The following is a 16,691-nucleotide window of genomic DNA, read 5'->3' as shown; positions in this document are numbered from 1 at the left end:
GGGTCGGAAACGTCTCCTTCACTGCGTTGCAAACTTCTGACTGAAATTATAATACCCTGCAAGGGTATAAATATTATAAAACCGAGCTCTGTGGCAAATATTTTCTTCAAATAGTCAATTTTTTTGGTTATATGTTGAGGTTATTTTGAGTAAAGTTTTTTACTTTGAATATTTGTTTACCAAATACACGTATACATATATTTAAAAATTATAATTATTTTTTTTTAAATAATTTGCAGACTTTGCACTAAATAACTGTAATTCAATGTACATACAATTCACAATTTTGCATTTATTTCATTCCTGATCTTGAACTATTTTAATCTTAAATCGTGAAAATTGTAATATCCGTTGGGCTGCAAGGAGTCATCTCCCACCCTATAATAGTCTCTCCGTTTTTAAGCTATATAAATGAAATTTAACAGATAATTTTCTGATTATTCTTACTGCTATATATGTATGTTGGAACGGGCTGGATCGGACGACTAAATTATATAGTTACCACAGGAACAGCCGGAAAATTTTAAGGAAAAAATTAACTTCTCTATTTTGAACACATTTTCATCTACTTGAGAGTTGCTCATTTTGTATTATTTCATAATTTCGCTTTGAATTTTATGATAATCGGGCAACTATGTATATTATATAGCTGCCATAACTATAATATATATTTCAAATCAAAAATAGTTATTTTAAAAGATTTATTCCTAATGAGCAAATTGCAAACTGCAAGGGTATACAAACATTAACGTACCGAAGTTAGCATTCTTTCTTGTTATTTTTGCGTTTTGATAATGGTTTTCACAAAACGAATTAACTGCAGTGGATTACAAAAACTTTGAAATGATTTGGATCGTTGTGAAATACCCGTTTAATTATACCCTGCAGTACCACATTTCATCAATAGGCCTTTTCATCAACATGATGATGAAATGTTGATGAATTGCTGTTGATGAATGCCTAGGACATACCCATGTTAAATTCATCAATAGTTTGTATGGCAATTCATCGATGAATAATCAACAAAACCCCTTCGGCTATTGATGAAACGTTGATGAAATGTTGATGAATGGAACTGCAGGCTCTTTATGAGTACATACATATGTATGTACGTATGTACATATATATTGTTAAAGTCCAATGTATTGCACAAATTATGGATATAACCCTGTTGCTTAAAAACAAACAAATTAAGCGATGTAATTTACATATGTATGCATTCATTTTGAACAGATATTCAATGTGGGATCTTTATTCAATTTAATTAATTTTACCTAATTGTGTTTTGTCTCAGCTAACTCAAGACACTTGTACACTTCCTGCAATATGCAGCCACGGCAACCATTCGTATGATGGTGAACAAAAAAGTAAAGCCCTGCTTCAATTTGTTGTATAAGTATTTTATTGCATTTCTTGCTCCATTACTGTTGTACATACATATTATTAAGATATATATTTATAATTTTAGACTTGTATAGGTAATGCACGGGAAACAAACATTCAATCAGATCAAATGCGAATGCGAATGTATGCACGGAATTTAGTGGATTGAAATGCTGGACATTTGGGACTTCCCAAGCAATAAACGAAGGTTTTTATGGTATTCTAGATATCTGGCATCTGTCTCTGATCTCCGTCCGTCTTAATCGTCGCTCAGAAAGTCGTCATCCAGGTTAACGTCATCTGTCGTATCAATGTTGTCATCCAACGTGATGCCATCGATTTCCAGGTCCAGGTCATCGTCGTCATCAGCAGCTGACGAAGGCTCGGCGGCTACCGGGCTACTAAGAGCGGCAGCCCGGACAGGGTTAAAGGCAGGCTTTGCCTTCTCCTCCAGCTGCTGGCCTGATCCGCCCTGCTCAGCGGCAAACAGTTCCTCGAGGGGATTGCGCTCACTATTCAACGGAAGCTGACCGGCCAAACGTGCCGGGGCCTTGCGAGCTCGCTCTCCTTGCAGATGTTGTTCCACGCGCAGTGCATCGGCCAGGCCCGGAAAGAGATTTGTATACTGGGCCGGATCTGCCAACGACTGGCCGGCCTTCTCGTTAACCTTGCCCAACTCTTCGCGCCAGAGCTCCACCACCCTCGACATTTGGCTGGGCAAGTAGGTGCGGGCAAAGAAGGCAGCCTCCGGCAGGCGGTTCGTCGCAATGAGAATCTCCAGGCAGCGTTGCACGTCTGAGCGCAGGAAGGCAGCCAAAAAGGCGATGTTATGACGACCCTGTGCGGAACCAGCCTCGCCGACCTCCTCTAGCATCTGAGCATCGCCGGAAGCGGTAGAGAGCAGCAGAAGGCCGCTGAAGTCGTTTGCCTTCTGCATGCACTCCTTAACCAGGGACATGTTATTCTTGCGCGCCGCCACATCAGCCAGCTGTGACCACTTTTGCGCATTTTCAGCCTCGCGAGCCAGCTTCAGAGCGATATCCAGCTCCCCGGTTTGTAAGGCCAAATCAAATTTATGGTCCGCATCGGTGGACACCTGCAGAGCCTGTGTCTTGAAGCCCTGCTTCTCCAGGAAGTGTGCCACTCGCGTGCGGTGCTCCTTGGGAATGGTGGGCAGAACGAGGTCCGCTCGCTCAAAGTCTAGTCGCATTACAGCCGTCTGGTACTCCAGCACAGACAGCTGCAGGCAGAAGCTGATTACGTTTAACTCCTTGTCCCCCAAGTACAGGCGGTTGTCCTTGGGTACATAGCCGAGTAAATACATGGTCCGATCCAAATGGGAGACTGTCACGATCTCGCCGCCCACATAATAGTTGATGCGATTTACCGAGTTAGTGTAAATAAAGCAGTCGCCGACCCACAGGCCCGTCTTTACGGATTCAGAGACCTCTCCTGCAGCGAAAAAAATATATAATATAATTATATTTCCATTTTAATAATGAAAAAAATTATTTGGATTTCCCTTGATGAGTTTTGAAACCATGCTCTATTTAAAATAAACCCCAGCTTATAGATTTATATAAAATGGCTTGATTCACTCGCCTGGATATTTAAAGAAAATATCAGAAATTGTTTTTTAAGGCTTAAATTATTAAAAAATAACATTTTTGTAAAATGTTTCTTTTTATACCCTTGCAGGGTATTATAATTTCAGTCAGAAGTTTGCAACGCAGTGAAGGAGACGTTTCCGACCCTATAAAGTATATATATTCTTGATCAGCATCAACAGCCGAGTCGATCTAGCCATGTCCGTCTGTCCGTCCGTCTGTCCGTTTCTACGCAAACTAGTCCCTCAGTTCTAAAACTATCTAAATGAAACTTTGCATATAGTCTTCTATATACTCTCACTGCTATATATGTCGGAACGGGCTGGATCGGACGACTATATCATATAGCTGCCATACAAATGATCGATAAATTTTTAGAAAAAAAATTATAACTTGGCTGTTTTTCAATATTATTGCATCATTTTTGATGATATAGCCATTTTTTTTATTCCAGAATTTTGGTAAAAATTTTATGAAAATCGGACCACTATATCTTATAGCTGCCATAGGAACGATCGGAAAATTAATCGAAAAAATTATAACTTCGTTGTTTTTCAACGTATTTTAATCTTCTTTGAAACATGAGCTTCTGGTATTACTTCAGAATTTTGGTATAAATTTTATGAAAATCGGACGACTATATCTTATAGCTGCCATAGGAACGATAGGGAAAGTAAAAGAAAAAATTATAACTTCGTTGTTTTTCAACGTTTTTCGTAACGCCGAAGTTAGCTTCCTTTCTTGTTTATTATTATATTTGTGATGATCTACTTCACTACATTCGAAGTATAACATAGTTGAGACCGCAAAACACATTCTTTTAGGGAGGGGTTCTGCAAGATCTGCCGTAACAACTTCAAGTACCGTTATATTTATAAGTGCGACATTTGCAAATACTATTTAGAGTTACCAAAAAATTTGTTACAAGCGTTGCGTAATTAAAAAAAAAAAACATAAATAATATTATGCGAAGATTTATATTTATTATTTAAGGGGTTTGACTAATGGGATGGTTTTAAAAAATTTTAAAAATTTGTTTTGGACAAAAAATAAGTTCGCTTAAAAAAAATTTAAGGAGCTCCAAATTTTAATTTTTCAGTATTTTCAAAATATCCTAGTTCACATTCATTCAGATCACAATGGCATTAAAATTTTTGAAATTGCCCCCCAATTTTGCCAGAATCTGAGTTAGTTTGACTCGGAAATTTGACAATATTTCGACTTAAAAAAATTTTAACAAATACTTTCCACTTTACTTAATAACTTTTAAAGATTTCAAATTGATGAGTCTTAAGCGCTCTTCAGGAAATGTTTTCAAAAAACGGCCGTCACATGGGTCAACTCCCTTAAGGGGTTATCCGGGTTTTGAAATTTCAAAAAATGAATTTTTTTCAAACTTTTTTATATAATATTACAAAGTGTCAGAAATGTTGTCCGAAAATTTCAAGTCGATCGAAGCAAAACTGTAGGAATAGGAGAAATTTAAAGCCCAGTGCGTCGTATGAGTCACAACTGGCAATTAAAACTTTAAACGCGTTTTTCTCAAAACCACTTTCTTAAAGTCGGTAGTCAAGATTTCTCTAAAACTATTGCACCGATCTACTTCTACTTTTGCACACTTCTTCTAGACATGTTTTTGTTGTCGTTGAACGAAGGATTTTTTATATCTTCAATTACAACCGATTTTATAACCCAAAATATGGCCAAAATTTAAAAAGTGACATAATTTATGAAAAACTCTCCCATAAATTCAATTTTTAATTTTTTAAAAAATCCTTCGTTCAAAGACAAGCCAGACACATAAGCTAACAGAAAAATTTTTGGTTTTTTGATTTCAAATAAAAATTGACGGAGAAATCCTGCCTACCGCAAGGACATAATTTTTTTTAGGGTTAAGTTCAACCCTCCCTCAACGGCTCATTTGTAAATATTTCTTGTTCAAAATTTTACAGAATTTAGTTCAAACCTTATGTATTAATGTAGAATAAATGAAATTTGCAAAATTGTCATAGGATCTTTTTAAAAAATTCTGGAAAATAGGCCTTTTTTTGTGGTTCTAAACCCGGATAACCCCTTAAACTAAAATGCTATATTTTTGCTACAGCTAACTTTGCGTTATAAAATGATGTCGCTGTATATCAGACTTTAAACTCAATCTTTATACATCCCCATACTAAAGCATCCGTGCCAAATCAGATGAATATAAATATTTCTTGAGAAGCTTTCCCAATATGTCATATCTTACATATGTATCTTATCTGTTTGATACTTATCTCTTCTTGTCATCGCTTTTCCGTATCCGAATTTCCACTTACCCAAAACATTAAATGCGCTCTCCACACCGTCGTCTTCCAGGCCCTCCTTCGACTCCACAGCATTCGCCACCTGTGCAGTGTCCACACCGAGCACAAAGTAGGAATCATCTGTTGCTAGGCAGACCAGGCTGCCGCTCTCGTTCCAGAAGACGTTCTTCGGTTGCACCTCGATGCGGCGAACCAGCTGCAGGGTCTCCCAGTCGTAGAACGCCAAGCCAGAAGAGGTCTTAACGCCGAAGTAGTAGCCACCGTAGATGCTTTCCGCCCCGTACTCGGGTGTGAAGCTCTTTCGCTCCTTGAAATTGCGAAACAGTCGAACCGTGCCGTTGTTCTCTCTAATGGCATACTCGTTGCTCTCCAACGCCCACACGAATTCCTGGGCGGAGCCGAAGGCCTTGTTACGCAGCGCCATAGACGTGTAGATGATATATTCGCCGTCGCCGCAGACAACAACGAAACGGCCATTCGGATTGTGTGCAATGGTCTGCGGGTAAATTTCACAGGCTCCCATATCCTTAACAGCCACGGGCAAGCGCTCTCCGTCCTTGATCTCAGTGCCATCGGCAATGGTCTTCAAGTTCACCTGAAAAAAAAAACAAATTTAATGCAAATCTTTATAAAAGGAAACACGGCTGCTTCCAATACAGTTATTCTCCGCTCTTACCTGCTGCATTTCGGAGTGCTTAGCCCAAATTATTTTGCCACCGACCACATCCATAGACATCGCCGGCTCCTCGCGGCCCACCTTGATGATGATGGAACCCTCATCGTAGCCCAGGGCCACATTGTTCGTGCCCCGCATGCTGGAAATAGTCCACACACGCTCGAACCCATAGTTGAGGCAGGTCTCCAAGCGATAAGTGCCAGAGTGCCAGATCCGCACGGTGCCGTCCTCGGAGCCCGTCAGAACAATCGGCAACTCAGGGTGGAAACACACAGCAGAGATGTTCTGTGCGTGGCCCTCCAAAGTCTGTACGCAGGTCTTGTTCTGGTAGTCCCAAATCTTTACAAGGCGGTCGTCGGCGCCGGAAATCAAGTAGGGCTTATCGCCGCCATGGTAGTAGTCCACACAGTTTACCCCCTTCTCGTGCCCCTCCAGCGTGAAGTTAGCGAAGTTCGATCCCAGCTGCCACACCTTCACTGTACGGTCCAGCGAGGCCGAGGCGAACGTGTTATTGTCCTTGGGGTTGAAGACGATCTGCATGACGTAGTGGGTGTGTCCTTCGAAGACCCGCTGACAAGCCCACATCTTTTCCCAGTTCCACAACTTGATGAGCATGTCGTCTGTGCAAAAAAGGAAGACACGAACGGGTGAGACCAAAACTAAAGCATACTTCCCAGCGGGGCCAAGGTAAATACAAGCGTTGGGTGTTGGGTGTCGGGTGAAGGAAATCGGAACAGAGATAATCCCTCAATCCCCACTGCCCTGCCAAGCCAACTCACTCACCACTGCTGGTTAGCACGAGCGGCTGTGTGGGATGCACGGCGATGCAGCGCAGGTAATCCGAGTGCGCCTCATAGGAGTGCACCTTTTCCAAAGTGTTGTAGTTGAAGACACGGATTTGCATGTCGTCAGACCCAGTGAGTATCCAGTTTTTGCGAGCAACGAAGCGAGCGGACCGCACTGGGACATCGCAGACCTCGAAGTCCTTTACCATTTGCTGGTTCTCGTAATTCATGATGTGTACGTGGCCATTGTAAAGAGCGCACAACATCCATGGCTCCGCCGGATGCAGATCAACGCACTTGACTCGGTCCGAGCGCGACGTCAGCCGGCGCTTGATGTCCAGTTTGAGAGGCATCTTCTTTCACGGCTCTGGCGAACTAGGGCTCTTCTACAATAACTATAATTTGATTCCGGCAACACGATCAGGAAAAACTTTGCTGCTGCCCCGAATTGGATACTCTTCTTCTTTCCCCTCTTGTTAATGTGTCAGAGCTGGCCTAGGGTTGTCGCGTGCCACGTACAATTGGCGGCAGTGTTGCCAACTGTCGGGCAGGCCAAGTTAAATAGCCAAAAATAGCTAAAATTCACAAATAATATAAAATAGAGAAAAAAAAAAGGAAAACATATCGTTACCTATTTCCCTAATTGCTAATCTGAACATTTGTCCTGTGATGTTTTGTCCGGACATGACATTTCACGTGCAAAACGGCTTTGTCTTTGGGTTTGGAGAAATACCTTAAAAATGACCAAAGCAATATTATTCAGTCATTTGAAGTAGACAATTCGGTCTCTTTCATAGCTTAAAAATAGTTAAAATTCAGTTAATTACAGCTATTTAATTTACTACTTAAAAATAACTTTGAAAAAGCAAATTTATTTTACAAAATAGCCAAGATTTCTAGTCTAGAAAAATAGCCAGATCTGTCTCGAAAATAACCAAATTGGTGGCTAAATAAACCAAACTACTTCATTATTTTTTTCACAGATTTTATGCATGCCAAAGTTTTCATAATGTAACGTTATGTACGTCCAGAAACAAAAATTAAAATAAATTGATTTCTTTAAATTAAGCGGGATTCTTGGATTTTTTAACGGGAAATGTACACTTTGCAAGATTTTTTAGGAAGAAAGCCAAATTGCAATCTGGCAACACTGGGTCCACGTCTTCTTTACAGCGTTTTTTTTTGTTTGCGAAGTTGAAATGTTTCAATAAATCTGTATTAAACATGCAATTACTTGGTGCCGGTGACGAAGTATAAAAGTAAACAGAGCTTTCTCTTATCGCCGGCTTAAAATCCTAGCTGCCAGATGGGGACCGCCGGACGGTTTGCCTACGTGCTCCTCCTGCTAGTGGCACTTGTTGCCGCTCAAAAAAAATCCTCGGCGGTGCAGGAGGACATCGTCGAGTACAAGGACTTCAAGAAGTTGCTGCGCACCAAAAACAATGTCCTGACGCTTTTTATTAGCAGTACAAAAGCTGCCGCCTCCGAGTTAAAAGTTTTTCGGGAAGCTGCGGAGACGATACGAGGAACCGGCACAATGCTGCTCCTGGACTGCGCCCAGCAGGATCGCAAGAAGCTGTGCAAAAAACTAAAAGTCTCACCGGATCCGTACACGATCAAGCACTACAAGGATGGCGACTATCACAAGGACTACGACCGGCAGTTGAGCGTCGGTTCCATGGTTACGTTCATGCGCGATCCCTCCGGGGACCTGCCTTGGGAGGAGGATCCGGCTGGAGACGATGTCCTGCACTTTAGCGACGCTACCACATTCACGAAGCACCTACGCAAGGACATTCGCCCCATGCTGGTGATGTTCCACGTGCCCTGGTGCGGTTTCTGCAAAAAAATGAAGCCCGACTACGGGAAGGCAGCCACGGAGCTGAAGGCCAAAGGCGACTATCTAATAGCTGCCATGAATGTGGAGCGGCAGGAGAACGCTCCCATACGGAAACTTTTTAATATCACTGGTGAGTTCGTGCATCGTTCGTATCAAAAGCATCTAACGAACAACACACTTCGTCACAGGATTCCCCACACTAATTTATTTCGAAAATGGCAAGCTGCGCTTTACCTACGAGGGAGAGAACACCAAGGATGCTCTGGTCGCTTTCATGCTGAACCCAAATGCCAAGCCGACCCCAAAGCCCAAGGAACCGGAGTGGTCAGCCGATACCAACTCGGAGATTGTCCATCTCACCACCCACGGCTTTGAGCCGGCATTAAAGGACGAAAAGGCCGCTCTGGTCATGTTTTATGCTCCCTGGTGCGGACACTGTAAACGCATGAAGCCCGAATACGAAAAGGCCGCCCTGGAGATGAAGCAAAATAAGATTCCCGGACTGTTAGCCGCACTCGATGCCACCAGGGAGCCGACCATTGCGGAAAAATACAAGGTCAAGGGCTATCCAACAGTCAAGTTCTTCTCGAACGGTGTGTTCAAGTTCGAGGTCAACGTGCGCGAAGCCTCGAAAATTGTCGACTTTATGCGAGATCCCAGGGAGCCGCCGCCGCCTCCGCCACCTGAGAAGAGTTGGGAGGAAGAGGAGGATAGCAAGGAAGTCTTATTTCTTGATGACGAGACTTTTAGTTCTACGCTAAAGCGGAAAAAGCACGCTCTGGTCATGTTCTATGCTCCATGTAAGTTGAAAAACCACTGACTTCCAAATTTTCGTGATAAAGTATTCTCCACGTCTTAAGAATATGCTGTTCATCATTAATAACAGTAACTTTAAGACTGAATTTTAAAAAAGATTCTTTCATGTTTGTTTCTGATTTTTAAGGGTGCGGACACTGTAAGCATACCAAGCCGGAGTTCACAGCAGCCGCCACAGCTCTGCAGGATGATCCGCGCGTGGCTTTCGTAGCAGTCGACTGTACAAAGCATGCCGCTCTTTGCGCAAAATTCAATGTTCGCGGCTATCCCACCATTCTGTATTTTTCGTACCTCAAAACCAAACTGGATTATAATGGAGGACGCACCAGCAAGGATTTCATAGCCTACGTAAACAATCCGCCGAGCACGGCCGAACGCACTGAGCTGTGATACGCTGCCGCCTAGTAAAACTAATGTTCTCTCTAAACTTAACAATCTCTTTTTGTATTCAACTATGAGACCTTTGATAACCCTAATTTCGTTTTATTAAGTGCATTTATATAGGTTAATTTTTAATTACCGAACAATTTCAAGAACAGTGTAACCTTAATTTGTATTAATCGGACTGTAAATCTACCATTAATTTCATAACAAAGTCGAATAATAAAATGAATATTACGATTACCCAACTAAACAAGTATTGTTTCAATAATTCAAGCCCCAAATATAACGCCCCTGAGTTGTCATCTCTATAAGTTATCTCATAAGGGTATATATAGAGATATTAGATTTGCGGATATTATTATAGCAAATGTATGTGTGTATCGTTGCAAGTCCTTTTAAGTGAACAATGATTTCCATAGCCTATTTTTGGAGACTAAGAAAATTTAGCTAATAAAATCAATACTGGTAAATAAATAGAAGTACGGTCTTTGCTTGCTCAAACGATTTTTTTCAAACACAGAGCGTTTGGAACGAGGAGTTTAAAGTTTAAACTTGTTTTTGCGATTGTTTACGCTATTTAAATCCATAATAAAATGTAAAATAATGGGCATCAAACAATGTTGTTTGGGAGAAAGTCAACTTGAAAATATATACATATGGTGGACATTTCCACAGAAAGGTTCTCCAAAATCTTTTTTTGAAATATAGTTACAGTAAGAAGTGTTCCAATTGATCAATCAATTTAGAAAGAATCTAGCATATTCTAAAACAGACTAAAACAAACTCTTTTTTTGATGAAAAACATCATATAAAAGGGCATGTTTTGTTTTGTTTTGATAATAACTTCTAAACCAGAGGCATTAGGCTTTCATTTTTGCTTTCTAACATCACTCGGAGGATGCAAATAAACGTAAAAGGAAATATGCAATTACAAATAACGGTACCCTTTTGATTTGCATTGTCGCTTCCTTTATGCAAATCTTCTTCAAATTGAATTTTAAAATCGAAAAGGAAATTTAGATTCGAACAAAAACTTAGAAAAACTAAACATCCCCTACACATAATTCGATTCAACCGATTGAAATGTTATTCGCCTCCAATTTTGATGTTTATTTTGCCTTTTTTATTGTACTTTGTAATTTCAATAATTTCTAATTTCGTTTAAAACAATTTCTAAACTTATATATTATGATTTATATATTAGTTATATAGATACATATCTTTATATTTTAAGTTCCTTATGCATGTGGCACACATTCCAAAAGCTATTGCACACTTGCTCTGGTATTCTTAGGTTTTTATCTCACTTATTGCTCGAAATGGGTTTTCCTCGCCAAGTTCAAGGAGGAACGAGGTGTAAAAGTGGACTTCAAGGGATCGGGTGTGAATAGGAGCGACCATTGGGCAGGCGATAGATAACACTTATTGACCATTTCAGCGCTCTGATTTAGAGTCACCAGTCGTCTTAGGCAGACGGCTCAAACTGCCCAACCAGCTGCCCCGTTGCGCATTGGCCGTATACTCGTCGTTGATCAGGGCGAAGCCATTAAACATGTCCTTCATCTTAATGGCCCGCGAATAGGAATAGTTCTTGGTCGCCAAGTACATTTTGGTTAGGAAGTCAGGCATCTGTTTCTGCGTCACCCAGGACTTGATGTTCTGCGGTATGGGTATGCCTGGATCGTCGTAGTACGTCAGCACAAAGTGTAGTCCCGGCTCCTGGAAGCCACGGAACGGCTTGATTACCATCAGGCTCCAGTAGTCAGTCACTCTCACCTTTCCAGGCAGTGCCGGGTACTTGCTGTGAGTGGCATTACGGTTGCAAATGAATATAAAATTTTTTTTATCGTCCTTGATGAATCGCCGGCAATAGACGTAGTCACGATTGGCAAATAGTCGCGGCCACTGCATCTCCCAGTAGATGAGATGCGAATTACTGCCCGGCACGGGATCTTCACTGATTAGTTCCAATCTCAGTGCCGTGTCGTCCCACTGGCGGCGGTAGTCCAAATCAGTTTGCACATGAAGAAAATCATCGGCCGTAACGTCATCATATCGGGCATACACCTGCGGTAAGAAAGTAGGAAATGGAACATAAGACTACCATATTACATAAAGCCCCGGCGTAATAAAATTACCTTGTAGGAGTACATGGATGATCGCTCCTCCCGCCGCCATATGCTGAACTCATTCTTGCTGAAGTAGGGCTCCCACTCGTGCTCGTCCTGAGACTGAATGCAGACCGTGCCGGCCGGGGCGTCACGAACGTTGATATCTAGGGATCGGTCGCAGATGTTGGCGCTGGCCCCCGCATCTGCATCCTTCTTGGTGGGGGCGCTCGGCGTCGCCTTTGTTTGGCTTTTGCGGCATCGCAGGTTGCCCAGCTGGCAGTAGCAGTATTTCATCTTTTTGGCTTGGCATCGCTGACAGAGCTGGTTGTGGGGCAGCGTGTTAATGAACTCAATGTCCCGGCGGCACAGGTCGAAGTTCGAAAGGGCCAGGCGCTCTTGGTTCCAGTCGAAGCCGTCGCCGCCCAGCCTCTTGATGTTCAGGCCAATAAGGCCCACTGCACTCAGCACCATGCCCCTGAGCGGAGGATGTAACTCCCGACGGTAGTAAGCGCGCCACAGTTGTTTCAGGCCCTGGGTGCCGTACACCGACTGGTAGAAAGTTAGGAGCTGCTGGATGCGGCGTGACCGCTGCGCGAAGATCGACTCGCATTGATAGCTCCAGGCGCGCAACGTCTCCCTGGACTGGTTCTTGATGGCCAGCACAAATCGATTGAGCAGCATACCGGCTAATTCAATTTAGTAGGTGCCTGCGTCTGCCGTTCCGTCCGGTCTGCTTGCATAACAACGGCACTCTCAGGCAGGTGCGGCGGCGGCTTCACTGTTAGTAATGTTCCTCTGCTATTACTGTAAGTTCTCACACACTTGTATTTTTCATATTTGTCGCCTTAGAACTTGGAGAATTTAGTATTTCGAGGATCTGCCTATCGTTTTGACGGAAGTTTAAGGCATATGTGTTATGTTCTGGCCGGGCTTATCATGTTTGAACAAAAAAACGTGCAACCTGCAATTGCCTTCTGGTTATGTTGTTGCTGCGCTGCTCTCTCTCGTTGTTGTGATGATTGTGTGCCGACAGTGTGGGAAAACGTGCCGATAATAGTCTCGGGAACGGAACCTTATACTTATTGTACCGTGATCCCTAGTTTCCTTTCCAACTTAAATCCTGCTAGTGAGCGTTTAGATTGACCGAGCTATTAAGCACTATGTATTTCATACTTATAAATGTGACACAGAACATTCCCTATATTTTTTTTAATATTCATTGTTTCTTTTAACTCATGTGTTAAGAGTATAATGCATTTTTTAAACCACTCATGAAAGTGTCGAGCCTATGCTAAAAATCAAACAGGGATTTTGCATTTCATTTGTTAACTTTAGGTAAATATTCGATTATTTTATTTAATTTTAACATTTCACTACAGTTCTCCAACTTTTCCCCACTGTGCCTTCTGATTGACGTTAGTCAACACTTGCCCGAGAAACTCGTGGTGCCCGAGCTAATTGTTTTTCTGCGGATATTTTCTGTTCGATTTAATGTGTGAAACTGCACTTAAGGCTGAAAGGTATCTAACAGAAACCAAGCAGGATGTCTATGCGGCGCCAGCGCATCAAGGCCCCGGCCAATCTGTCGCTGATCAAGCGGAAGCCGCGGAAGGAGGAGCTCTCAACGCTGAAGGTGGAACCAGAGGAAAGGGCGGTGGTTGAACAACCGCCCACTGCGACCTTTGCGGAGCCCGAGGGCGCTGATGCAACCGCCTTCAAAATGCCCGTCAGCTCTGCCGGCCATCTGGAAGAGGTACTTCACTCGGACATCGAAGATAACGTAATTCAAATGGACTTGCAGAAGACAACCTGTGGCTTTCCCATGTCGCCGGGCAAGGCTCAGGCTCGTCAGCGTGTGCGTCCCACCCCGGTGTTTGGCCAGCGTCGCAACAGCTTTGTCGGCTCCCCGATGGCCGGCGACTACGACGGTGAGTACCAATCGCCAGCTACACCGACACGGCGGGAGCGTTACCTCAGCGGTTCATCGGCGGGCACTCCCCAGCAGCAGGTGGCTTCGCCCATGCCACCATCGCCGTTTAAGTACTTCCCGCCTGTTATGAGTCCGGGGGTGGGACGCGTTCGCACGGAATCAACTTGCTCAACGTACTCGGAGGGTGGCGGCGGTAAACAGCGGAAGGGGGACGCTTCCCAGAACCAGAACGCCCAGTCCGGGCAGAGAGTAAACGCGCGAAGGGACTTTGAGACCAGATTCAACAAGGGCGTGCCCGATAAGTCAACATTTAAGATGTTGGACATGATCTTTTACAATCCGGAGAACAATCCAATGGTCCCAAAACAGTCGGTGACTATGATTAAGGATGAATCCAACGGCGAAGATGCAAAACCCTCAACGGATCAGCTTTTGGAGCCGAAGGGAGAGGCCGCAAACTCAATGCCAGTGCCGCAGTTAAAGCTTGATGCCAATGGTGAGATGATTATTGATGAGAAGACGTTGGAAATAGAGACCACAGCCGAGGTGGAGGCGCGAAAGGTGTTGGCCAACTCTTCCCTTATCTTAATGGATGAGACAACAGGCGACAACGGATTCTATAAACGGCACAAGCGCACATCCTACTGGACGCCCGATGAAACAGTCCGCTTCTATCAATGCCTGCAGATAATCGGTACGGATTTCTCGCTAATGTGTCAGATGTTTCCAAAGCGTTCGCGGCGCGACCTTAAGCTTAAGTACAAGAAGGAGGAACGCACCAACGGGCGGTTGATTAACAAGGCTTTGCTCTACCCAAAAGCCTTCAATATTCAGGAGCTAAAGGACCAGCTGGAGGAGGAGGATCGCGAGCGAGAGGAAAATGAGCGGCAATGGAAAGAAATTTTGAACGCGTCCCCAGGAAATCCAAAAAAGGTTTGTTGTTTCTTGTGACCCGCAATATGTATTATTAAAAATCTTTTGGAATTTATTTATTTATTTTCGATTCCACTTTTTTCTAGCGCCCGAAAGCACAGAAACAAAGCAAGGCATCACGTTCAATGAACGATGCCGATATTGTTTACGAGAACGAGCATGTGACAAATAAGAAGCTAGGAAAACAAGCCTGGTCCAAAAGGCGGAGGGATTTGGAGGCGGACGAGAATGAGAATGAGGGGAATACCGCCGCTAAGCGAAAACCAAAATCGCGACGGGAAGGGCTTCAGGCGACTTCCGTGGAAGAACCCATAAAGCAAGAGAACGCTATAAAAACAGAACAAAATGGATGCCATTTACCAACAAAAGGAGAACTACAGGCTGAGCTGAATCATCTTCTTATGGATGAACCACCAGCGGCGTTAGAAGTAGATGTAAGCAAGTCACGTGATAAAACCATCATCAATTTGGATGACGGAACCCTGTCCTATGTTAGAGACGTTGAGCCCGGAAATGAAGCTACCAATCGCCAGCCGGAGACATATTATATTAATTTTATTGAAGACGGACACTGTCCTGAAGTCATAACGCCGGATGACCACGATCCCATTCCGCCTTCAACAGGCGACCCAGATATCGAACAAATACTAGCCGAGCTGGCAGAGGGATCCTTGGCTCTCGTGTCGTCTTTGGATCCGGAGCATGAGGATCGAGTTCTCAACGAAATCTACATGCTGAACAAAAAGACGGGCGAGTTGTGCGAAACCCCATTAGATATACCCGAGCATATTGTAAAGTGCATAATGAATGTTATGCAGCTGGAGGACTAACACACCATTTTCTATTATTAGTTTAAGTTTTGTTATAAAATATACAACCCTTATTAAAGCATTTTGATTGATGCATTTTAAAAAAGTTTGATTCAGTGTTCTCTGACCGCATTGTAGGATTGTTGTTTTAAGAAAACTGAACTCTTTCAACAAGCTATAGGGAAGCGTTTTGGAAATAATTTTCAATAATATATGTACTCTACAAATTAGAAGCACAGTTCCAACATTTTCATATTGGTAATATCGGATAGCACCTACATACCTTAATATGCTGAAAACAAATTATTGCTTCTATTTTTTGTATAGCTTATATAGTATTTTGTCAACGTGTTTTTTACAGGGACCTTAAAACTTAAGGCTTAAATAATGATTTTCAATGTCTTCTTTAAAAAAAAAATCATCCACTTGGAAAAGCTGCAGAAAAACGAATTATACGAATTTGAACGCTCTTTAATGATTGCTGAAATCTAGATTTTTATATATTAAGCCACTTTTAATTATAAATTTTTTAGTTTTATGTAATCGCTCAAAGAATAATTATAATTATTTTAGAAAAAAAATAACATTAAAAAAATAATCATTATATTTTAAGCGATATTTTATCGCTCAGAACTTTGCTCAACTGCAATATCTCTTTTTAAAGGGTTCTTTGACAAACAATTTTACATGATCCTGTGAAGCGAAAACAGACTGTTTTTTTTTTATCTGACAAAGAACTTAATATATTGCACTTTCAGGGAAACTCTAAACAAAAAAATAATTATTATTTTTTGAGTGCTATATTTTTTTGTTTAAAATAATAATAATTATTCTTTGAACGATTAAGTAAATATAAAATTAAATTTATCAAAGGTAAGGAAAGTATACTAAAATATATAATAAAATAAAATATAATCATTAAACATTGTGGTATTATTTTTCCACTTATAATGATTACGTGCCCTGGTTTTTTTTAGAATGACAAATTATAACAATTATCCAATTTGGTAGTGTTACTTATAAATCCGCCAAATAAAAAAAAAAAAACAATCATTAAGTACTCAGCAAACAAAATTGTGCTGTTTTTTTTTTTAATATTTTAAACTTTTTCAGA

General features: G+C 42.0%; 4 protein-coding genes across 4 annotated transcripts; 2 read left to right on the top strand and 2 right to left on the bottom strand.

Moving 5' to 3' along the window:
- Window positions 1-1,384: 1,384 nt before the first annotated feature.
- beta'COP (coatomer subunit beta') lies at window positions 1,385-7,240 on the bottom strand. The gene is made up of 4 exons (XM_017174537.3): window positions 6,753-7,240; window positions 5,970-6,589; window positions 5,306-5,888; window positions 1,385-2,835 (listed from the first exon to the last, which is right to left on the bottom strand). Exons 1-4 carry the CDS (start codon window positions 7,105-7,107, stop codon window positions 1,643-1,645), a joined length of 2,751 nt encoding a protein of 916 aa, XP_017030026.1. The 5' UTR covers window positions 7,108-7,240; the 3' UTR covers window positions 1,385-1,642.
- Window positions 7,241-7,894: 654 nt separating this feature from the next.
- LOC108079985 (protein disulfide-isomerase A5) lies at window positions 7,895-10,047 on the top strand. Its single transcript, XM_017174551.3, has 3 exons — window positions 7,895-8,724; window positions 8,783-9,394; window positions 9,538-10,047. Exons 1-3 carry the CDS (start codon window positions 8,061-8,063, stop codon window positions 9,798-9,800), a joined length of 1,539 nt encoding a protein of 512 aa, XP_017030040.1. The 5' UTR covers window positions 7,895-8,060; the 3' UTR covers window positions 9,801-10,047.
- Window positions 10,048-10,894: 847 nt separating this feature from the next.
- LOC108079986 (stAR-related lipid transfer protein 7, mitochondrial) lies at window positions 10,895-12,908 on the bottom strand. Its single transcript, XM_017174553.3, has 2 exons — window positions 11,933-12,908; window positions 10,895-11,861 (listed from the first exon to the last, which is right to left on the bottom strand). Exons 1-2 carry the CDS (start codon window positions 12,584-12,586, stop codon window positions 11,229-11,231), a joined length of 1,287 nt encoding a protein of 428 aa, XP_017030042.2. The 5' UTR covers window positions 12,587-12,908; the 3' UTR covers window positions 10,895-11,228.
- Window positions 12,909-13,073: 165 nt separating this feature from the next.
- Window positions 13,074-15,665, top strand: Bdp1 (transcription factor TFIIIB component B'' homolog Bdp1). The gene is made up of 3 exons (XM_017174549.3): window positions 13,074-13,240; window positions 13,326-14,768; window positions 14,855-15,665. The coding sequence occupies exons 2-3, from the start codon at window positions 13,449-13,451 to the stop codon at window positions 15,596-15,598; spliced, it is 2,064 nt and encodes a 687-aa protein (XP_017030038.1). The 5' UTR covers window positions 13,074-13,240; window positions 13,326-13,448; the 3' UTR covers window positions 15,599-15,665.
- Window positions 15,666-16,691: the final 1,026 nt, after the last annotated feature.

The sequence above is a fragment of the Drosophila kikkawai genome, chromosome 2R (genome assembly GCF_030179895.1).
Source record: "Drosophila kikkawai strain 14028-0561.14 chromosome 2R, DkikHiC1v2, whole genome shotgun sequence".
Taxonomy (NCBI): domain Eukaryota; kingdom Metazoa; phylum Arthropoda; class Insecta; order Diptera; family Drosophilidae; genus Drosophila; species Drosophila kikkawai.
This window is presented reverse-complemented; position numbering and strand designations above follow the sequence as displayed.

Coding starts and splice junctions, on each gene's coding strand:
- beta'COP (XM_017174537.3), bottom strand. CDS start 7,107: ATGCCTCTCAAACTGGACATCAAGCGCCGGCTGACGTCGCGCTCGGAC. Junction 6,590..6,752: donor GCTCGTGCTAACCAGCAGTG/GTGAGTGAGTTG, acceptor TTTTTTGCACAG/ACGACATGCTCATCAAGTTG. Junction 5,889..5,969: donor AGCACTCCGAAATGCAGCAG/GTAAGAGCGGAG, acceptor TTTTTTTTTCAG/GTGAACTTGAAGACCATTGC.
- LOC108079985 (XM_017174551.3), top strand. CDS start 8,061: ATGGGGACCGCCGGACGGTTTGCCTACGTGCTCCTCCTGCTAGTGGCA. Junction 8,725..8,782: donor GAAACTTTTTAATATCACTG/GTGAGTTCGTGC, acceptor ACTTCGTCACAG/GATTCCCCACACTAATTTAT. Junction 9,395..9,537: donor GGTCATGTTCTATGCTCCAT/GTAAGTTGAAAA, acceptor CTGATTTTTAAG/GGTGCGGACACTGTAAGCAT.
- LOC108079986 (XM_017174553.3), bottom strand. CDS start 12,586: ATGCTGCTCAATCGATTTGTGCTGGCCATCAAGAACCAGTCCAGGGAG. Junction 11,862..11,932: donor CATCCATGTACTCCTACAAG/GTAATTTTATTA, acceptor TTCTTACCGCAG/GTGTATGCCCGATATGATGA.
- Bdp1 (XM_017174549.3), top strand. CDS start 13,449: ATGTCTATGCGGCGCCAGCGCATCAAGGCCCCGGCCAATCTGTCGCTG. Junction 14,769..14,854: donor CCCCAGGAAATCCAAAAAAG/GTTTGTTGTTTC, acceptor ACTTTTTTCTAG/CGCCCGAAAGCACAGAAACA.